The sequence below is a fragment of the Equus przewalskii genome, chromosome 6 (genome assembly GCF_037783145.1).
Source record: "Equus przewalskii isolate Varuska chromosome 6, EquPr2, whole genome shotgun sequence".
Taxonomy (NCBI): Eukaryota; Metazoa; Chordata; class Mammalia; order Perissodactyla; family Equidae; genus Equus; species Equus przewalskii.
Window position 1 is genome coordinate 88,452,317 of NC_091836.1, and position 23,420 is coordinate 88,475,736.

General features: G+C 38.5%; 1 protein-coding gene across 6 annotated transcripts in view; it reads left to right on the top strand.

Annotated features, from left to right (window-relative positions):
* The window catches only part of PRMT3 (protein arginine methyltransferase 3), a 135,581-nt gene that overhangs the window by 80,211 nt on the left and 31,950 nt on the right, over positions 1-23,420 (top strand). For 4 of the 6 annotated variants that reach the window (XR_011541261.1, XR_011541263.1, XM_070624508.1 and 1 more), the window contains 2 exons: positions 2,200-2,387; positions 4,404-4,490. Coding sequence is in view for 2 of the 6 variants with exons in the window: in XM_070624508.1 (XP_070480609.1) it covers positions 2,200-2,387; positions 4,404-4,490 (275 nt within the window). In the remaining 4 variants the exon portion in view is untranslated. Of the gene's footprint in view, positions 1-2,199; positions 2,388-4,403; positions 4,491-11,884; positions 12,124-23,420 lie in introns of all 6 variants that reach the window. The other 2 variants (XR_011541260.1, XR_011541262.1) reach the window with 1 other exon arrangement.

Genomic DNA, 23,420 nt, shown 5'->3' on the forward strand with positions numbered 1-23,420 from the left:
AAGGATTTGGTTCAAGAAACTAAACATATTTTCCTGTAGCTCATACTCTTGGTGGGTCAGCATTTTCAGTGGTAAGTCATTTACTTTGAAGAATTTGTATCAATCAGGAGTTCAAACACATGGGAAGGAGAGACTTCCCGTGTCTGTGGAGAAGGAGAGGAGAGTAGCTCAGTGTACCTGGCAGTCTACTCGAGCCCAGTGCAGCTGTCACGTCTGCTTCACAGGCCCCTTAGGAAGACTTGAGAAACTTCTTAGCGGTGACATCCCACCAAGTATTTGTCCTGGATATCTCACACAGGTAGGTCAGGTTTGGAAGAAGCAATTACTTTGATCCCAGCAGATCTTATCATGGGCTTTATTTGGAAGATAATTTAGTGCTGCTGTCATTGGATAAAAAATTTCCTACGGCTGTGGATAGAAACCAAGTTTGGGGCAAGGTGAGGGTTATTCCTCTACTGTGTAAGTCTGAAGGCTAGTTACTAATCATGAAGTTGTTTCTTTTGTGCATTTATTTGGTACATAAGTACTTGCTTTCAATCTGTTTATATAGGAAAGTGTGATTTACATTTTAATTTGTGAATTCCCTAAATCATGAAGGATGAAATTAATTTTATTAGTCAAAAAAATCATCATTTTTAAGATTTGTGTTACAGACGTTTGCTCGATGTTTGAGGATGCCTTCCTGAATCCCTCTCCCTCACCCCTCTCAACACTCACACTCCTGGTTTTCTTGTTACTTCTGTGGCCCCAGCTTCTCAGCCGTTTCTTCTCAGCCTCCTTTTCTTCTCTCCATTTCTTAAATTCTGGGACTCACCATGTACTCTCCCTGGGTGACCTCATGAGCTCCCACGACTTACAGTTCCATTTAGATGCTCACAGTCCCAAATTTATATCCTGAAATCCAGATCGTGTCTCTTGAATTTCAGGCCTGTATATTTAGCTGCTTATTGAATATTTTTACCTGTTTGTCTCATAAGCATTAAACTCTCATATTCCTCTTGAATCTGCGCTCATTTATTCTCTGTTACCATGGTCAGTACCACAGTCTGCCCAGTTGTTGAAGCTAAAAACTGTTATCCTTGACCCTTCCCTCCTGCTCACCTCCACAGCCAGCCAACCTTAGGGTCCTCTGATCTCCACCTCCTAGACATCCCTTGACTGCATCTCCTTTCCCTTCCTGCCCGTCCCTCTACTACAGACCACTTGGATTAGTACAGCGGTCTCCTCTTTTGTCTCTGTCTTAGTCTTTTACCCTCCCATTCACCCTGCACATTGCACTCCAGAGGACTTTCTAAAGCCAGAATCTGGTCAAGTTGCTACCCTATGTAAAATTTTTCAGTGGCTTGTCATTATTCTTAGAATAAAGTCATTTTACTAACGTGGCTTACTCAGCCATGCTTTCTCTGATCCCTACTTACCTTTGTAGCCTTACATCTCATTTTCTCTCAAATTGGGCTGTGTATCAATTGCGATTCTGTATGCACAGTGCTCCTTCTGCCTAAAACACTCTTTCCCTCCTGTCTCCTAGCTGACTTGGTCTTCAGTTCTTATCTTACACGATACCCTGTGCCCCTGCTGTGGCCACATCTGAATTAGCTACTTTTGCTGTGAGCTCCCTTAGTGCCTTATACTCCCCCCTTTCTTAGTATTTATTACCTCGCAAATAATTGCCAATTTATTTGTCACAATTGTCTCAATATAAGTTTCTTGAGAACAGGGACGTGTATCCACAGTCTGTAAATTAGAATCACTTGTCTGGAACATATGCTCATAAATATTTCCTTTTCATGATAAATAAGAGAGGGTGCTATGAACTGGTCTTATGGACAACTATAAAATTCCAGCACTTCATTTTTTACATGTCACTTATCTTTTTAAATGGTTTATCTCTTTTGCATGTTTCAGAGGAATATATAAAGTAAAGATCTAGTACCTTTTTAAAGTCAGCATATTGTAAGTTTTATACTAATAAATATGTTCATGTTAGGATTATTTAATTGTGTCATCCTGTTTTAATTATTTTAATAGGAATCCATAATTGAAATCCTTATTTTAATCTTACCATCACAGTGATGGAAATCTTTTTTTTTAAAGAGGCTACAAGGTAGAACTTGGCTATTTTATATTTAACCTTTAAAACGTTGTATTTTGTCATGAAGGGAAATAATGCTAAATTGTTGGGTATTTTATTTGTTACAGTCTACCCTGACATTTGCACCATCAGCCTTGTGGCAGTAAGTGACGTGGGTAAGCATGCTGATAGAATTGCTTTCTGGGATGATGTCTATGGCTTCAACATGTCCTGCATGAAGAAAGCAGTTATTCCAGAGGCTGTCGTGGAAGTTTTAGACCCGAAGACTCTTATTTCAGACCCTTGTAGTATTAAGGTAGGTGTTTTACTAATTTTATTTTCTTCAACAGCATTGCCGTTTTTCTTAGTTTACATTTATTACTTCAGTATTTGAAATTAATATATTGATTTTGCATATGGCCCTTCAAAACATTAATTATTCTTTGTGTTTTAATCAGTCTAAAGCAACTTGAGGTCATGGATTTACCAGGGGACTGCCATCCCTTTGGAGTCGCCTCTCTGTATATTGAAGCTCCTGAGGGGCTGGGTCACTTTGGTTTAGTGAATGCGACACATCCTGCAGCATTGTCATTTCTGCGTCGTCGCCACCTCCTGGCCTTGTTCTAGCTTCTCATTTACAGCCAGGTCATTCATTCACATCATACATTCCCCACAATTTACTGCTCTCATTCAGATTTCTTTCAGCCTCTTCAGGTTAAGTAATTACAGCGAATTTGCCCATGAAACGAAAACCCAACTATGTTCAGATTACCCAGTTAATTCCTTTTGTGTGTTAATGTCTTGTTTATCACGTTAATCTCCAGTTTTGTGAATTTGGTTATGTTAAATTTACGTGGGTTGAATTAATACCTTTGCAGGGAAAAGTCACATTGCTTTTCTTAAAAACTCCTTAATTTGTTTCAGTGAGGTAATCAAATAAATATGGTTTGTTAGCTTCAGACATTGTATCCTCTTTTTAGTCACAGTTACTTTCACGGCATCAGTAATTGTTCTCTGCACAAAATAGATACTCAGTAAATGTTTATTAATTTTCTTAAATGGATACATTTTTTTAAAATTAGTGTAGAATAATAAACGTGAAGTTTCTCAACAAGAGCAAGCTGATTAAAATTGCATTCAGCTTTTTAGGAAGACAGTGCAGCCTGCTTAATGCTTATGGGACTGTTGAGTGCTCTGGTACACCGACGGCAGGGGATTTGGTGAGATTCCTGGCTCAGGGTAGGAGTTTGCAGTTACAGCCATTCAGCCTTAAGGCTGAGCAGAAAGAGGAGGGTTGTCTGGGGGCAGGGAGGCGCTCATTTCTCTCTCTAGTGATCTCTTTGCTTAATGCCAAAAACGGCTGTGAATAAATAGTTGAAGTAGAAAATTCAGGACTGAAAACTAAAGGTGTTTAGAAAGTATACGTACCCTTTTTTTTTTTTAACGTTACTCAATTATTTATTCACTTGTTTGTTTATTTAGGTAAATACAGTTTGTTCTGTGTTCCCTAGTTGTCCTACTAATAAAAGGCAAGCACATTGTAACTTCTTTTAAATTTTCTCAAACTGCGTAAACTAGAGTAGTGTCTGAGGCAGGTAGTCATGTGACTTGTGTTCACTGTGTTGTCATCCCCTCCCTCAAGTCAAGCGTTATAGCCGGACAGCATCCTTCTGGTCACTGCAGGAGCTGGTTCCGTCTACGCTCCACAGGGAAGTGGAGAAGGGTTTGAACCTGGGCGCAATGGGAAAATGAGGATATTTGGCCATTTTTTTTCTGAGTTGAATCTTCAGAGGTTTTTTTGCTCTTTGGTTGGAATTGTTGTGGTTTTTCCTAATATCTAACAAACATCTTCAATTGCAGTTACAAAAATGAATTCTAAAACACCTTGTCCTTTTCATTAGCATATGTTTTCAAGTTGACATTTCCTATAAAAATATTGAGTGTTATCACACAATTTATAGCAAATGTTTACCACTAGTGGGATACAAAATGATTTTAGTTGGAACACACAAAAACATTTTTCATTTTCAAGTCTGTTACTGTGTTTTAGAAAAACTTGAACTAGCACATCAGGGCCATGATTGGCTATATACTGTTCTCACTGGAAATCTAAGTATAAAGTACTAATTTGACTTAAAGAAAAATTAGCTAAATGATAGTAGCCCTATAAATTTGGAAACAGTCTCAGAAGTGGAGTGTGAATGATTAAAGTTTGCAAAACATTGCTTTACAGTAATCCTTCTTGCATAAAAAAATAAGTAATATTTGTATGTTTTCGGTTTTGTTTTTACTGTTTTCACTGAATTTTTCCCTCCACTCTTTTAATGGGTAGCATATAGATTGCCATACGACTACTGTCTCAGATTTGGAGTTTTCTTCAGATTTTTCCCTGAAAATCACAAAGACGTCCTTGTGCACGGTAAGCTGTTTCATTCTACGTTCCCAGATTTCACTAGCAGTGCGGTTGATTGACAGGCTAATGAAGTAATGACCAGGCTTGTGATAAATGAAAACAACTATTGCCTTTGACAGTCTATTTTTGCCTTTGTTAGGCTGTCAAACAGATCTATTTTAATAGGTCAGTAGTCTTCAAAAAAGTTAGTTTAGTTCAGAAGAGAAAGTATTAGGAAGCCATGTTTACGTAGTGATTTTTCTTTTATCGAGTCTTCATTATTCCCTGTCATATAATTACTGGAGCGCACTCAACTTTATCTTCATAGACAAAAGTTCATGTCCTGCCCTCCAGATGAAAGTAAGATTTGTTTATTTGGCATGATATCATATTCACATGTGAAAAATGATACAGAAACTAATGGTTTGCCTTTCTTTGAGGAATCAGGCTGGCGTAATGAGAAAGTATGGGCTTTAGAAACCTTGGACAAATTGGGATTCACATTTGGTTCTTCCGCTCACTGGTCTGTTACTTTCTTCAAGTTACCTAGGTGCTCTGTACCACAGACCTATCAGCGGCTTTAAGGAAAATGGTAATTCCTTCTGTCTTGAAGACTGGCTATACAGAGTGATGACATAACATGTGTGAAAACACCTACAGTGGAGCCAGAAATGTTAGGTTATGAAAATGTGTTTAATTTTTTTCTTAAGTAGGTTTTAAACGTGTATTAATACTAGGATAACAATATTTGCCTTTACCAGGAGACTGAGAATATTAATAAAATGTGGGTCTTTACTTAAAAGTAGGAATTTACATAGGCGGTATTGATATAAATATATTGTTTGAAAAATTATGTAGTTTTAAAAATACTAATTATAGTTTCAAAAGTTAAAATTTTTATGGAAAACTGTATTGTCAGAAACTATGTGAAATAGATTATAGTCATGTTAACTTTGACTCTTCATCCTGATTTTTTTCAATGTTTTGTTCAGATTGACATACAAAAGGTTTTATGGTTTCTTTAAAATTGTTTTGGTTCATTTTGATCCAAATAGGGACTTAACCACTATGCATCCAGGCCAGGCCCCTACAGTTTTTAAAAGTTAAATATCTATATTCCAGATTTCTGATTTTGGGGCACCCATTATATTCATTCATTTAATTGATGAAAAGCAAAATTTCATTCTTCCCGTTCATTTCCCCCAGATTTTCTAATTCTGCTTTTTAGCAACTGAAATGCTTTGGTCAATTGAAATTACAGGCTAAAGGCATTAACTCCTAGACTTACTCTGTGTTTGATATTAGTAATCCTTGAGAGTTAAAAAAAGACCTCTTTATTAATGACCGTTGATCAATCTATAAGAGAATTCTTAGATAGAAATCATCATATCACCAGTATTATTAAGTATTATTTCACATCTGCTTTCAGTCACCTTCACATAATCAAAGTAAAGCAAATATAAAACTGTAGTGAAGACCTTATAAACTGAGTCTGTTTTCAGTTGTACATATTTTTTTAACTTTATATAAACCGATGAGTTTATTGAGTTTCATTGAAATGTTCTTTATTTTCTGGATATTGGTCAGGGTTCTTAGTTTCAGACAACAGAATCCAAATCAGCTTGTTTACATAGAAGGGGATTTACTAAAGAGAACAGGTAATTTCCAGACACATTGGGAGTGCTAAAGGAATGGACTATATTTTGAGCTTCTAGAAACAGCTCCCAGAGCCACCGCTTGGAACTGGCCTGCTGCAAAGCTGCCTCTGCTGTGAAGGGACAGCTGCCCCACCATCCGGGCCCTGTAAAGCCTGAGGCTCCCGGACCACCCGGGAAGTGGTAGCACCACTGATAACCCCAGGTGAACAAAATCCTCCACTGCCATCCTCTTCCTGTCCCCGCGCCCCACTCCTGCTGACCTGTTCCTCCTTAAAAACCTTCATTCCGCACATCCGCTTGGCTGAACCTAGGTCATCTTGTACCCCACTTATCAATAAGTCTTAGAAAGTAGTTTTAGCCACAGTAGTGTTATGCTGCAGAAAAAGTTTCCTAACCCATGGATAGGATTATTTTCTATTTCCCATTATTTGGGATGGCATACAAGTAGCTTTATGTTAAAAGAAATTGTGGAGCTGGCCCGGTGGCACAGCAGTTAAGTTCTCACCGGGGTTCGCTGGTTCAGATCCTGGGTGCAGACCTACGCACTGCTTGTCAAGCCATGCTGTGGCAGGCATCCCACATATAAAGTAGAGGAAGATGGGCACAGATGTTAGCTAAGGGCCAGCCTTCCTCAGCAAAGGAGGAGTAGTGGCGGATGTTAGCTTAGGGCTAATCTTCCTAAAAAAAAAAGAAAGAAATTGTATTTTTCATTTGATGATCTTAGTTTTATTCTGTATATTTAAAAGAGTAAAATAGAAAGGAAAAAAACAAGGGGAAAAAAAAACTGATAAAGTCTGTTTAATCCGGAGATGGTAATCAAAATTTTTGTATTGAAGAATAACGTATCAAACAGGTACTTCCACATTTGTCCCTGTACAATCAGAAAGTTTCATAAGAAAAATGAATCAGAAATAAGCTGTTATATTATCTTCTGTCTATAAAGAACCTTTTAGGTTTACATTTTCATTCCCAGCTTGCCTGAATGATTTTAATATAAAAGTGTGGAAATTAAGGCAGGCCTCAGGTTTGGGAGAGAGGTGGCAGGAGGTTAGCATTGACTCGTGTGTGTCTGTCCCTGCTGAATAGTGTGGGTCTATAACTCACCTTGAGGGGAGTGAACAGATTTAGACCATCTCTATTGGATGCATGCCAGGTACTGAAGATCGAAATTTTACTACTTAACATTAAATGTTAACTCTTCTGAGATTATTCTGTGAAGTAATTAGTCAATTTAAATTGCCTTCCCATGGTGATAATATCTAACAGTCATTGAACACTTGCATGTCAGAAGCGTGCTAATCACTTTAAAAGCATTATCTCATTTAATCCTCATAATAACTACTTGAAGAGGGTACTAATATTATTCCCATTTTATGGATGAAGAAAAAATAAATCACTAAAATGTTTTATTTGTGAATATCATTTTTCTTTCCTGACCCAGAAAGCCTTCTTGGTTGAGATTGTACGAGCTGTTGAAGGAACATAGAGAAAGCTTATGAATGAGTTTGTATGTTGAGTTTGAAACAGATTTGAAAACTTTTATTCTTGGCCCAGTCTAGCAGGCGTGAGGAGGCAGAGGGAAAGAGAATGTGTATGATCAAAACGCGCTCTTCCTCGGGTATAGGACTGAGAGATTTATAGGATAAAATAAGTCACATATCCCATCCTCTTTGCAGCAGAGAAAAAGTACATCTTTGAAACTTTTTTTTCTTTGCCTTTTCAGGGTAAGTTTATAGTCGTTTGGTTAAGTGTCTACATTTCTTAGAAACTTTCCTTTCCAGCATGCTTACTCACATGAGCCTGACAACAGTAAGATTCCATGGCCTAATGCTTTTGGTATGTTTTCATTATTTGTGAGTCCCAACTATCCACCCCTATCTGCTCTGTCTTTAGCTTTTTGAGGTGGTTCCAACCCCGTGTACTTTTCCCCTGCCAGCCGTCTGGAGCTGTTGTGCAAGCCTCGTCTACAGGGCTGCTTTTGAACAGATAGACTGTTCACCTCGATACTTGGGAGTAATCCTTGACGAAGGTATTGAAAAGGATGGGTGCCCAATTGGAACTTTGTTCCTCCTTTATATAGTCAGAAGAATTAGTGAAGATACTAAAAGTGAAAAGCAATGCCTAGTAAAGAGATGGAGAAAGTTACTTTGGGGAGGCGGGGTGTGGCCTTTTTAGATAGAGTGAAGAAAAAAGTATCCGGTTTTGTACTGCTAAGTACAAACCCTTAAATATATTAAATTCTTTTTTTCTTATGCTTGAAACTTGAATGCATGGCTAAAAAATAAGATGGGCAGCTTCTCTGAGTAGTTAAACCCATTTTAAATATATGTATGACCATTTATTTCTTAATGAGATTCTAAATTTGTGGTCTAATTAAAATAGTGGAGGAAATTGGATTTTTCAAAGTTACAAGATGCTAAGAACACCCCCTTTGCGTTTACTTTCAGTAGCATTTTAGATGGCTTTCTCAAGTTTGTTAGAACCTTTAATGGAAAAACATCTTTTCTTTGTGTTCTCCCCCCCAAAGCGCACACAGACACATGGACATGGACACATACCACAGAAGAAATTTGATAGGATTTTTAACTTAATGTTTTGCATTAACAAACTTTATTTTATGTTTCTGGGAATTTAACATGATGTGGTATTTATGTGTAAGTATCTTGAGTCTTGGTTATCTATAATGATTGAAAGATAATTTTCCAGTGAATGCTAGTAATGCATACATAGCAATTTTCTGAGCATTTTTTACTGTATCATATATTATTGACAGTTTAGGTCAGATTGCCTTTGTTTCTGTGATGGAGTATGAAAGTTTAGTTAGCAGTTGACTGTCAGTCATAGCAGCCTGCCTAACCTTGCAGTAAATGAACAATAAAGTCCATTGTTTTTATGGAAAGTTTATTATGGGTGTTCAAAAGAAATGGTTAAAGGCTGTGCAATTTAGAACTAATGTGTTTTGTCTTTTGAGTTCAGTTATTTTTAATGTCGTTTATGTAACTGTGTAATGTTCTCTGACTCTATTCCAGCAGCATTTCTACTGGCATCTGTCTATATCATGTCCTTAAAGACTTAGACAAGTATCTTTTTTCATGATCCTGCGTATACATTAAATGACTTTTCATGCTGACTTCTACAAATCAAATGAGTTGTTTACCTTAAAAATGTAAATATTTGGGATGGTTTTCTCAGATTACAGACTCACAGGCATAAATATCTTTGACGTGTAAAGGTTTTTGTTTGATACATCATCTCTCAATGCATTCATTTTGTGTCTTAATTTCAGCATTATGTTTTCTTTCTTTTATTCTACCTCTCTGTTAGCATGCACTGGAATAACTGGTTCAGCAATATTCAGTTTGTATAAACTTTCCTTAATATGTTTTTAAATCTCATTTGACAAAGAATGTTGTTTTTCATAGCCCATTTTTCTTTTAGTACAGTTGGTAAGTTAAAGATGAGCTATTGGATTAAATCGAAAACAGCAGACTTTTTTAATATTTATATTTAAAAACCTCTTATAATAGAGGCTGGCCCCGTGGCCAAGTGGTTGAAGTTCCATGCGCCGCACTTTGGTGGCCCAGGGTCATGGGTTTGGATTCCAGGCGCCGACCCACTCCACTCATCGGCCATGCTGTGGAGACTTCCCACGTACAAAAAATGGAGGAGGATTGGCACAGATGTTAGCTCAGCTGGTCTTCCTCAAGCAAAAGAAAAGAGGAGAATTGGCAATGAATGTTAGGGTGAATCTTCCTCACCAAAAAAAAGAAATAATAATTTAAAAACTTCTTACAATACAGCCTTTTATATTTTATTGAAGTACATAAATATTAGCACAGTGGCATTTGGAAAGTATTTAATTTTTTATCATAACTTTTAAAATCTTTATAGTAATATAAAAATTTATATTAACAGATGTTTGTTAAATATTAAATGCTGACTCTGTGCCAGTTACTTGTCTGAAATTTGTGGGCACCAGAAACCAAAAAGCAAGTAAAACTTCCTCTGTGTCCTGTGCTGCGAACATTTCAGCCTGAATGTAAAGATATGAGTATAGATATACACATGGGGTGGTCTGGGACTGGGCGCAGAGAGAGATTTTCTGGAGGAAAGATTAGAGTTGGTAATTCAACTTTGCAGCCAAGTCTCCCTTCTCCCCACAAAACAGTTTTATTTTAAACAGGAAGCCCATTCTGTTTCCAAGGATGAAAGGATTGAAGGAAAAGGCTAAAGTATGGTAGCCAGCTAATAAATTCACTTTCTAATTTCTTTCACCTGTTTTTGTGGGGGTTTTTTTTGAGGAAGATTAGCCCTGAGCTAACATCTGTTGCCAGTCCTCCTTTTTTTGCTGAGGAAGACTGGCCCTGAGGTAACATCAATGCCCATCTTCCTCTACCTCATATGTGGGATGCCTGCCACAGCATGGCTTGACAAGCAGTGCCGTGTCCGCACCCAGCATCCTAACTGGCCAACCCTGGGCCACCGAAGCGGAACATGCGCTCTTAACCACGGCGTCACCGGGCCGGCCCCTATTCACCTGTTTTTAAATTCACTGGTCCTTTCCTCATCTGTATTCTTTCTGCTGTTAAGATAGCCAATAAATATTTTCATCTTTTGGGGGCCGGCCCCATGGCCAAGTGGTTAAGTTCATGCACTGCACTTGGGTGGCTTCGGGTTTCGCTGGTTCGGATCCTGGGGGCAGACATGGCACCACTCCACTCGTCAGGCCACTCTGAGGTGGCATCCCACATGCCACAACTAGGAGGACCCACAACTAAAATACGCAACTGTGTACTGGGGGGATTTGGGGAGAAAAAGCAAAAAAAAAAAAAAAAAAAGGCTGGCAACAGTTATTAGATGCTAATCTTTAAAAAGAAAATTATTTTCATTTCCATTTTTTCAGTTGTCATTTTTCATCTTGTTAACTAATTTTGTCAATTTTTTAATCTAAATTCCTTAACATATTTATAGTCATTCTTTTAAGGCCTATTTGTTAGTTCCCTGAAGCATCCGTGATCCTTCCTCTATTGCTTTTTTCTTTTGGTTATGAGTCCCAGTTTCCTGTTTCTTCTCATATTTCGTAATTTTATATTTCATGCTAGACATTGTATGAAAGAGTCGTGCAGACCAAAGAGGGTAATATTTCCCCCAGAAGGGTCTCCGCTTCCCTCTGTGTGGTAACCAGGATGAGGGGCTGACCCATGTGTGTGATCTGCAGTTGAGCTTGCTCCAACTGCACTTAATTTCTAGTGTCTTGAGCGTAGGATCAGGCCCCTCCCTCTTGCCAGGTTCCTGGGAAGACCATCAGAGTAAAGTTGAGTTTAGGGAGGAAGACAAAGTCAGGATATTGATGAGGTTTGGGAGAGCTGAGTGCCCCAGGTCTCTCACTGCAGAGCAGGCAGGTAGAGGGAAGAGCGAAGTCCTGACCCGGGTTTGGCGTGGTTCACACCTAGTTGACAATTCAGAGACACAGTGAGGGCGGAGTTTCAAAGTGAATCTTGAAGAATAAACAGTCTAGTTGAGCCGTCTGTTCTTGAGAAGTGAGTATTTACTCCCAGGATTAGTTGAAAAGTCTGTTGTTCATATAAATAGATTTTCTTGAGGTGGTTGCAGCAGTCTCATCTTCCTGGGCAAGAGTTTCTGGAATGGCAGAGTAGAATAGCAGTGTTATGTTATTGGTGACCGTGAGCTGTGTGGTTGCAGGTGATTTTGGCTTTGGGATCTGAGCATTTCAAGAAAAACCTCTCTCTCCCTGCTTTGCAGCACAACCACCAGCTGCATCTACTTCTTGGTTTGCAGAGAGGACTGGCTCTGCCTTTCAGGCCTCTCCAATCCCATGCTCCACGCTAGCCGAGACCTGGCCATCAAAAATTAGCTGGAGTCTCCTTGTCCCAGCGAAGTTCCTGTGCCTCTGGCATTTTTGCTCCTTTGCTCACCCTTGGCCCCAGCGTTGGACAAATGCCCTCAGGTCTGAAAGCCACCCTTCCTGTCTGCTCAGCTCGGTAAGGGCTCGTCCCTCTCTGGAAATAGTTTATTTAGACTTTTCTTCAGTGGTCCTAATGGAAAATAAGATTGTTTACTTTAGTGTTTTCTTTTTGCTACATCAGGATGAGGGTCTTTTGCAAACCCCTACATCCTAACTAAAAACAGAAGTCCCTGAATGCATTGTTTTTAAAAGCCCATTCTGGAAAATAATTCTGGGTGTACATATTTAGGATTGTTTAAAAGTTAGGAAAAGTGAATGAAAATAGACAAGAGTTAGCGAACTCAAAATAAATTGTATGTTGCCTCTCAATTCTCCTTTTGATTTTTTCCTTTTTTTAAAAATTATGTACTTGACAAATAGTAGAAAGATATATTTATGAGGCACTGGCCTTTAGCTTTGCATGGAGTTAAAACAAGTCTTTGAGTTACGGTTTTTTAAGGCTAATGCAAATGTTATTAAAAGAAACTAACACGTTTACAGTTCAGACTTTAGCGAGTCCTTACAGTGCTCTTTCTTTTCATTTGACTTCTTAATTAAGCTTTAAATTTTTCTAATGGCTCGAGGAAAAAACATCAGGATGAGCCCATTTCTTTGCAGTTGTGTTCTTTAAATCTTCTTTCAAGGCTTTTGAAAAGTGTCTGATAGTAGAAACCTACTAATTCCAAACTCATTCCTGGGTGTTAAATCAATGTTTGTACTTTTGGGTGTAAATTGACCTAATTTTGACCTTGCAAAGCTAATCAGCTGAAGAGACTAATTATTAAAACACATCTGTGCCTCTTAGAAATAGTAAGGTTTGTCTTGAACTTGCATCATAGACTTTAGTAGGACATCTGGTGTATATTTTAATAGGCTTCATTAAGTAGATTTTATGTCTCGTGGGGAGAACATTTCTAATTATGTGATTCCGCTTCTACAGTCAGTTTTAGGTTTCTCTTTGTATGAACAGGACGATATGATCTAGAACATGGTCCTGACCTTTCTACTCTTCTCTGAAACTTGGACCTTTGTAGTTCGGCTTAGATGGTGGTGAGAATACTTAAATCTCTTCATCTATTCCTAGGAACTGTTTTCTGAGTAGTAGTATGTGGGGAGAGCTATATATATATATATGAGGCATTGGGAATATAGTAACAAGCCAAAACAAACAGTTCTTCTATTTAAAAGCATTAGTGAGAGAGACAGATATTAAAATTCATCTTATGGATATGAGATAATACCAAAGAATTATTGAGAATTTGGTTACATGTGATAAAAGCTTGTAGTTATATAAGAAAGTGTGCATATTTTTTTAGAGATATAAACTGAAGTATGTAGGAGAGAAATGACATGATGTCAGGCATTTGCTTCAAAATAGTCCAGCAAAAAAGGAGGGATAGAGAGAGAATAGATGAAGTCTGCACCAAATACTGGTAACTGTTGAATATAGGTGATAGGTACTCAGAGGTTCTGTGTTTGTGTATATATTTGAACTTTTTCATAGTTACTTTTTTTAAAGAATCATACTAATGACAGTATGCAAAGGAGTGCATAAGAGTGATGAGGCAGAGGCAGGTGCTGAGATGAGTGGTTTCCCCACAACTCAGCTACCTGCTGTAGCTGCCAAAGCTGAACACTCTCCCCCTGTGGCTTAGCCATTTCCCTCTCAGGTCCCTTGTTCACACAACAGAAATGTGTTCATAGGTTCACCAGAGAGTCATGTACAGGAATGTCCATTGCAGCGTTCTTCATTATAGCCCCAAACCAGAAACAAGCCAAACATTATCAGTAGTAGAATGGATAGATAAATGGGGTACATTTATGGAGTGATATACAGCAATGAAAAAAGATGATCTTGGGGGCTGACCCCATGGTCTAGTGGTTAAGTTTGGCATGATCTGCTTCAGTGGCCCAGGTTCACGGGTTCAGATCCCGGGCATGGACTGTGACGACAAACCACGTACAAAATAGAGGAAGATTGGCATAGATCTTAGCTCAGGGCCAATCTTCCTCAGCAAAAAAAAGAGATCTTGACTGTACAGTATAACATGGATGAATTTCATGAACAGAATGTTCATGAAAAAAGCAAAAAAAAAGAGCCAGATACAAAAAAGATTCAATATTTAAATTTCCAAGACAAGCTACACTAATATATGGTGATAAACATCAGAATAGTGGTTACATTTTGTGGGATGACTTAATCATTGGAAGGAGGATGATAAAGGCTCTAGGGTCTTGGCAGTATTCTATATCTTGATCTGGGTAGTGGCTGAGTGTGTCCACTTTGTAAAAATTCATTAAGTTGTATCCCAATATTTGCTCACTTTTGTAAGTGTTGTGTATTTTATACTTCCATAAAACAATTTTTTTAAAATGGACAATGATTCTCACATTGGCTAAAAAAAAAATCTCTGTATTTTTGCATGTATGTAATATTTCAGTTTAAAATTTCATCAAAAACAGGGACCAGCCCCGTGGCATAGTTGGGTATGCTCCGCTTCAGCGGCCCAGGTTCATGGGTTTGGATCTCAGGCATGGACCTACACCACTTGTCAGCCATGCTGTAGTGGCAACCCACATATAAAGTGGTGGAAGATTGGCACAGATGTTAGCTCAGAGCTAATGTTCATCAAGCAAAAGAAAAAAGAAGAGGATTGGTGTTGTATGTTAGCTCAAGGCTAATCTTCCTCAGCAAAAAAAAAAAAAAAACCCAAAAAGAACATCTTGTGGTCAGAAGCTTGATGAATAAAAGGAATTGAAAGAAGTTCAGCACAGCTAGAACACGTAGACTATATGTTTAAGGAGGGTGGAGAGCTGTCCAGATCATTTAGTACCTTGTGCTATTTGGTCTTTCCCTTAGACCAGTGGGAAATGATTGAAGTTTTTTAGGCAGAGAGCAGTGTGATTCGAAGGGCACTTTGGAAAGACATGGCTGGAATATGAAGAACAAACAGGAGACCAGAGTGGATATGAGAGTCCAATAGGTAGGCTATCACACAAGCTCAGGCAAGAAACGGCAGTGACTTACACAAAGGTAGTTTTAGTGGATGTATTTGAGAGCTGTGTAGAAGGTAAAATTGACAGGCCTTGAGGATGGATTAGATAATGGAGGATGAGGGAAAGAGGTAACAGTGGTGACTCCACGCTTCCTTGCTCTTACAGTTTGAAGAATGATGGTACTATCTTGTAAGACAAAACTGGGAGAAGAACAGGTTTAGAGGTGAGGAGGACCAGCAGCTCAATTATTAATACGTTGAATTTTAAATGCCTTCGAGATATGCAGGTCGTGGTATCTAGTAGGAAATTGAAATACTCTTCTGTGGTCTGTCTTGTCAAGTCAGACTTGTAGTGTATTTGGTACAGATATGAGAGTAGAATGAAAGACTGTTTTATAGGAGGATATTTTGAAAATATCCCCCACGTACACACACTGTTTAACAAAACAGTTTAGGCAATTGTAAAATTACATAAATGTCTTTTGAACTAGGATGTGTTTGTTAACCTGTGCTGCTTCTTGAGGTTAATGGGCTTTAAAAGCTTTTTTTTTTTTTTGAAGCAAATCCAATGGAGTAGCATCATGTGAAAATATAACTTAATCCAAATTATTCAGATAAAAAAAGAAAAGAATGTGAGAGGAATAATGGTCTAAATAGTGCAGATGATCCTGCTCTCCATTTGATTTAGTGAACATGTGCCCCCAAATAAGCATGAGGTGGGAAACACATCTGCTGTTTCTTCAGTTATTATCAGCTTCCAGGTGTTTCTCTAATATGAGCATCTTACTGGACTGCATGTGATTCTTGTCTCTAAAAGTACTCATTTTTGATATAACATGGCACTCTTTTACCAAACCATCTACTTCATCTGGAGCGCAGCCAAGGAATGGTGATTTGTGCCATTGCCAGGAGAACAGGTTGTATTGAACTTATTAAGGGATCATCTGTATGTTGGTCTCCAATGCAAAACCTTATTAAGGCCTTTTCCAGAGTAATTTTGATTATGTGAGGTTTTCCCATTAGGTAACTTATCCTCTATATAATGTATGACTCTCTATAAAAGGATGCTTTTGTCTCATATTTAGAGGAATTCTACCTAGTTCCGATATTTTTTAGATTTGATTAAAGCCAAGTGTACCCTATGCATTGTCTACAAAACTTTGGACACTTCCACTTGATCTTCTCTTCTCTTCCGTTTTCCCCGATCACAGAGAGTCTAGCCTTATAAACTGGACCCCAGAGGATTTTAGGCTTTTTAGAATCTGAATGTCTTCAACCCATTCTCCATGTTTAGTTGCGTTCCTGTCTACTCTTGTACTTTCTCCTTGGAAACGTACCATTAAGAAAAACCTAATTTTTTTTGGTGAGGATGGTTGGCCCTGAACTAACATCCATTGCCAATCTTCCTCTTTTTGCCTGGGGAAGATTGTCCCTGAGCTAAAATTTGTGTGAATCTTCCTGTATTTTGTATGTGGGTCACCACCACAGCATGGCCTGATGAGCAGTGTGTAGGTCCACACCCAGGATCTGGACCTGCGAATCCAGGGCTGCTGAAGTGGAGTGCTGGAACTTAACCATCACGCCACTGGGCCAGCCCCATAGAAAAACCTAATTTTTAAAAAAATATGTTTCCCACCTCATATTAGCTTGAGTAGAACAAGGGGAGGAATCACCTGCAATATTAAACCATTATTTATACCTACTCAGAGAGAGTGCAAAAGTCCACAAAACAAAGAACCCTGAAGTCGAGTAAAATAACTTGTCATTAGAGTTGCTAGAGGTTCCCATGCTTTATCCTCTTTTGAAAGCCGTGCTGTAAATAACACCTGAATCTGCATTTAAAAAATTCATTATCATTGATTCTAAAGCCTCAGATTGAGTTATATTATAAAAGGATTTGACGTCAAATTGTTTGCAAATACAATCTGAGTGGGATGTTGAAATTCTTAAGCTACTTTACAGTCATAATTTGATTCTAGATACGTATAGAGTCATGCTTGAAATCAGCAATGCCAAGGGTCAGAATAATTTTGAGAGAAATAATCACCTTCAAGCAGGACTGAAATACTTATCTCAAGCACCGCAGTAAGCATAAAAATGGCTTATATGTCAAATAATCAATAACAGTGGACTCCTGATTAAAGATGTCAGGGGAGTTCTCCCTACACTTATCTCAGAGGCTGACAATTAGCATTACTAGGTTGTGATAATAAATGAGTTTGACCAGGTATTTTCCTCTGATTGAGGCAGCTGTCCTTGGAGTAGTGACCTGTGAGGAGCTAATCTTCTCAGTTCAGGTTCCCTTTGACATATGTTCTGGCAGAAACTGTTGTGAATATTGGCATTCAGATGTCCTAAAAATCGTAAGGCACCTAATGTTTCCAGACACCTGATGTATATGTCTGTGTCACACGAAGGATCAGTCCTCATGGAAAGATGAGTCAAGAGTTGGAAAAATAAATTTTTGTTCTATGTCTCAGATGGCACAGAACTTAGCATTCACCAAAATCAGTCCATCTTTCTCTTTTCTAGAAGGCTGAATAAGAAAAGGACTAGTCTTGAAGTAGAAGGGTATTTTCCGAAAATGACTAAAATCAAAGAGGAAAGTTTAAGCAGTGGTCATGAAGCACCGTAGTTAAAAGCTTCAGCTTTAGACCCATTGGGCCAAGTTTACGAATATGACTGTAGAAGAGGTATTTAACCTGTGAACTTCAAATTTTTCCTCTGAAAGTAGAGAGAATAACACTAATACCTACCTCCTAGGTACTACTGTTTTGAGTGCTAAATGAGATGATGCATAAAAGCATTTACCACTATGCCTGGCACATAGAAAATGATTATAAAATGATCCAATTAATATTTCCATTCACTCTACCATCTTGCAGCATTTTTAAAGGAAGGGTTGTTTGTTTACTTTTATTTTTAACTTATGTGTTTGCTTATGGGGATTTAGACTTGCGTGATTTCACAGGTGGGATTGACTTACTCCATCGGGATTGAATAAGTGTAACTGATTGGGCTGTAAGTACCAGCTCAAAGACCAGTTTCTTTACAGGCAGAGATATGCAATGAAAACTTTTGACCTAGTCATGTACCTGAATATCCACTGTATTAGAGAAATGAGACCTTCTTTCAAAATACTGCGTTTAGGCAAATCAGCTTCTTCTCAAAGTAAAATCACTTCCTTTCTGCCTACAGCCTTGCAGAGACTCACGGTTTTAATTTCTAGATCACTAAGACAGTGACTATTACAGAATGACCTTTCCTTTAACAAGTGGTAAGTCCTGGCTGTCCCCAAAGGCTGCACCATTGTGTTCAATCTGATTTCTTTTTTCTCGTCTCCTCCTCATCCTTTCATTCCGCATCTAACCCCATGGATATAGGATAGGCCGCACTGAGAGCTGGGGCCTCAGAGATGAAAGTCATTTTCTCACCCAGCAGTGTACAGAGATTGTGATCAAAAAAAACCTGAAATTAAAAATATAAAGCCAAAACTTATATACCTAAAATAATTACTTTCTTTGAAAAATTGCAGCCTCTAAATGACAAACGTAAATGAATACTACCTCATTTTCGGTTCTCAACCTGGATGTTGGATACTTTTTAGAAGGGTTTGGGCGGGGAGATAGTAGGCATCTTTTCACCTCACTTTTCAAAAGAGAAGAAATCCTACTCATTCCTGGAAGGACAGTGTATTGTATTTTCTGCCTGACCCTTTCCTGTTTGGTGGTGTCTCCGTGTTCATCCTTAGTTCCTACTTCTAAAGGCTTGCAGGGACAAGTGGCATTTGGTCGAGCTTGACCACCTAGCCACAAACATGAGTTTTAATGGTTTTCAGTTTTAAACCTCTGCAACAGTCATAAAATTTGATTTGTTTTTTGTTCTGCCTTGATTTTTAAATTCAGTACATCTGCTCTTTTGTTCTTAAAATTAAACATAGAATGCTCACTTACCATTGATAGTGTTTTCTGCCATTTGAGGAACTAGGAGTGGGCCATAGAGCCCTTATGTGGCTAGTTTTTAGGGAACATTGGAAAGCAGCATGAAGAGTGGACTACAAGGAAACAGCATCACTATCAAGCAGCAAGAGACTGATGATGTGTGAGAAAGCGGGAGATAGAAATCTAGAGAAGCAGTGGGCTGCAGGAGTTTTTAAGTGGCAGGGGAAAAAAAATGCTTTTCGAGATGACTGTTCATTCGAGCAACATGTATTGAGTACTAGTACTGTTTATCAGCTTCTGTGTTAGGCACTGTGAATACAACAAGACTATAGTCTCTGATCGCAAAGACCTTCCTTCAGTAGGGAGGACAACATAAAACAGCTCATTGTAATGTGGTGTTCTATAATAGAATTTAATCATAGCAGTGTATAAAAGATAGCCTTGGCCTGCCACACTCTTACTCGCTTTTCCTCAATAATCCTGCTCACATTTAAGGTTTTTACCTTAGGCATGGCTTCTTCCAGAAAGCCCTCCTAAAACCATATGCACTAAATTAGTGGGAATTGATTAATTATCGTTGGTAGAGATGTCAGGGAATATTTCCCTAAAGTACTTGACATCTAGTATCAGTTTTGAATAAAAAAATAGAAAGTTGTAAGAAAAGTACATGATCATGGTTTTCTATTCCCAAAGGTTGGTAGAAGTTGAGCATATTATATCATTTCATTATTCATTTATTTGTTCACTCAATTAACAATCTTTGTTAATTTCCTGTAGTCCCTGAACTTCCCAGCCTATTTCATGCCTTCGTAACTACACAGTTGATTTCACTGGTTAGGTAGGATGCCCAGGCGTTGTGCTTCAGCAGTGAGGATGCAGGGGTGAACACAGAAGTGGCAAGACTGTCCTTCAGGGCCTATTGGGGTCTGAAGTGGAGCCAAAGACACTGAACAGAAAGCGTTATAAGTATGACGAGTATCATTACAGGGAGAGCAGAACAGTTAATGGATGTGCTGTAATCTACATGGTGGGGCTAGGGAAGGCTGCCCAGAGGAAGTCACGTTTAAACTGAGACAAAGCAAGTGAGGAGGAGCTGGTGTAGAGAGTGGGGGAGAGCATTACAGGCGGGGGGCCTTCAGTAGGAGCAAACAACGCAGTGATGAGTCTGCCTCCTGGAACGGTGGACGACATAAGATGGAGCAGTCCTTTTGCTGAAAACAACTGCAAAAGCTGAAAAAAATATAAAATAGTATCTGTTTGAAGGTATCAGAGAGAGACATTACTAAAGCATTACCAAGCCAAGACTCAGAAAAGGAGGAAATCCAAAGAAATGAAGCTGACATTTGGAACTCCTTTTGCCCTGTAAGTATTTGCCAATTCAGAGGAAGCAGCTAAAAGACTCATGCATCCCCTTTGAGAGTCTCACATGGATAAGAGTACAAAAATGGGGTCTTAGAATTCCCCAGGGCTTTGCATTGAAGCCTGAAAGACTGCACCCAGGAATGGGGAAGCAGGTAGATGAGCCTTGCGTGGACTCAGCCAGCTTCAGGTCATCTGGACAGCCCAGGAGAGTCTCAGCCCCATTTGTTATTAGATTAAGATGGTCTTGGTTTTTGCTGGCGCCCTCAGGCTCCTTGCCAGAAACAAAGATTCTTTCTGGAGGATTATTATTACAGGTCTGAGATTACTTCTGCAAACAGTTTTTCAAATATGTTCAGAGCATGATGAAAGGTAATCAGTGACACAAGGACACAACACAACATAAACTAAAAAGCAGCTGAAACAGCAGCCATAAAAACAGCTCCAGGTGTGCTAGGTTTAGATATATCAGATATAGACTTTACAATAACTATGCTGATTCAGTTCAAGGACAAAAGAAACTGCCAATTTTAAACAAAGAATTGGAAACATTTAAAAAGCAGTAATATAGCAGATCTGGAAAAGAACCAGATATTCTAAAATGAAGTAGAGGTGAGTTTAGCAGCAAATCTTAATATGCTGGTATAGAGAGGATTATTAAACCAGATTTTAGGTCAGAAGGAAGCGCGGAAAGGTCCACAGATGAGGCATTGGAAGGGGCAAGAGATACGGAGGCTACATGAAGAAGTCTAACAGGGCTGACCCTGTGGCTGAGTGGTTCAGTTTGTATGCTCCCCTGCAGCAGCCCAGGGTTTGCCAGTTTGGATCACAGGTGCAGACCTGGCACTGCTTGTCAAGCCGTGCTGTGGCAGAGTCCCACATAAAAGCACTAGAATGACCTACAACTAGGATATTCAACTGTGTACTGGGGCTTTGGGAAGAAAAAAAAAAAGAGGAAGATTGGCAACAGATGTTAGCTCAGGGCCAATCTTCCTCACCAAAAACGAAAAAAAGAAAAAAAAGGAAAACGTCTAATATATGTTTAAATGGAAGTCCGAAAGGAAAGGAGGTAAGAATATTCAAACAATATTTGAAGAGATAATGCCTGAGAATTTTCCAAAACAGATGAAAGACCACGAGCTACAATTTAAGGAGCACAATGTAACCTGAATAGGAATATTTTTTTTTACTGAGGTTGTAATAGTTTGTAACAATGTGAAAACTCAGTTGTACATTATTATTTTTCAGTCACCGTATAAAGGTACCCCTTTACCCCTTATGTCCATTCCCAACCCCCCTTCCCCTGTGGTAACCAGTAATATGTTCTTTTTGTCCATGTGGTAGTTTATCTTCCACATATGACTGAAATCATAGGGTGTTTGTCTTTCTCTGTCTGGCTTATTTCACTTAACGCAATACCCCCAAGGTCCATCCATGTTGTTGCAAATGGGACAATTTTGTGTTTTTTTATGGCTGAGAAGCATTCCATTGTGTATATAGGTACCACATCTTTATCCATTTATCAGTCAGTGGGTACTTGGGTTGCTTCCACGTCTTGGCTATTGTGAATAATGCCGCAGTGAACAAAGGGGAGCATAAATCTCTTTGAATTGTTGATTTCAAGTTCTTTGGATAAATACCCAGTAGTGGGATGGCTGGGTCATATGGTATTTCTATTTTTAATTTTTTGAGAAATCTCCATGCTGTTTTCCATAGTGGCTGCACCAGTTTGCATTTCCACCAACAGTGTATGAGGGTTCCCTTTTCTCCACAACCTCTCCAACATTTGTTATTTTGTATCTTGGTGATTATAGTCATTCTAATGGGTGTAAGGTGATATCTCAGTGTAGTTTTGATTTGTGATTCCCTGATGATTAGTGATGTTGAGCATCTTTTCTTGTGCCTGTTGGCCATCTGTGTATCTTCTTTGAAAAAACGTTTGTTCATATGCTCTGCCCATTTTTTTAATTAGGTTGTTTGTTTTTCTGTTGTTGAGTTGTGTGAGTTCTTTGTATATTTTGGAGATTAACGCCTTGTCGTATATATGACTTGAAAATATTTTTTCCCAATTGGTGGGTTGTCTTTTTGTTTTGTTCCTGATTTCCTTTGCCTTGCAGAAGCTGTTTAGTCTGATGAAGTCCCACTTGTTTATTTTTTCTTTTATTTTCCTTGTCCTAGTAGACACAGTATTGGAAAAGATCCTTCTAAGACTGATGTCAAATAGTGTACTACCTATATTTTCCTCTAGGAGTTTTATGATTTCATGTTTAAGCCTCAAGTCTTTGATCCATTTTGAGTTAATTTTTGTCTATGGTGAAAGATAATGGTCTACTTTCATTCTTTTGCATATGGCTGTCCAGTTTTCCCAACACCATTTATTGAGGAGACTTTCCTTTCTCCTTTCCATGGTCTTGTCTCCTGTGTTGAAGATGAACTGTCCATGGATGTGTGGTTTGATTTCTGGGCTTTCAGTTCTGTCCCGTTGATCTGTGTCTGTCTGTTTTTGTACCAGTACCATGCTGTTTTCATTACTGTAGCTTTGTAGTATAATTCGAAGTCAGGGATTGTGATGCCTCCAGCTTTGTTCTTTTTTTCTCAGGATTGCTTTAGCTACTCGGGCTCTTTTGTTGCTTCATGTGAATTTTAGGATATTTTGTTCTATTTCCATGAAGAATATCATTGGGATTCTGATTGGGATTGCATTGAATCTGTAGATTGCTTTCGGCAGTATGGACATTTTAACTATATTCTTCCAATCATTGTGCATGGAATATCATTCCATTTCTTTATGTCATCATCAATTTATTTCAGTAATGTCTTATATTTACATTGCATAGGTCTTTCACGTGCCTGGTTAAATCTATTCCTGGATATTTTATTCTTTTTGTTGTGATTGTAAATGGGATTGTATTCTTGAGTTCTCTTTCTGTTAGTCTGTTATTAGAGTATAGAATGCAAGTTGATTTTGTACTCTTCAACTTTGCTCTAGTTGTTGATTATTTCTAATAGTTTTCCAATGGATTCTTTAGAGTTTTCTG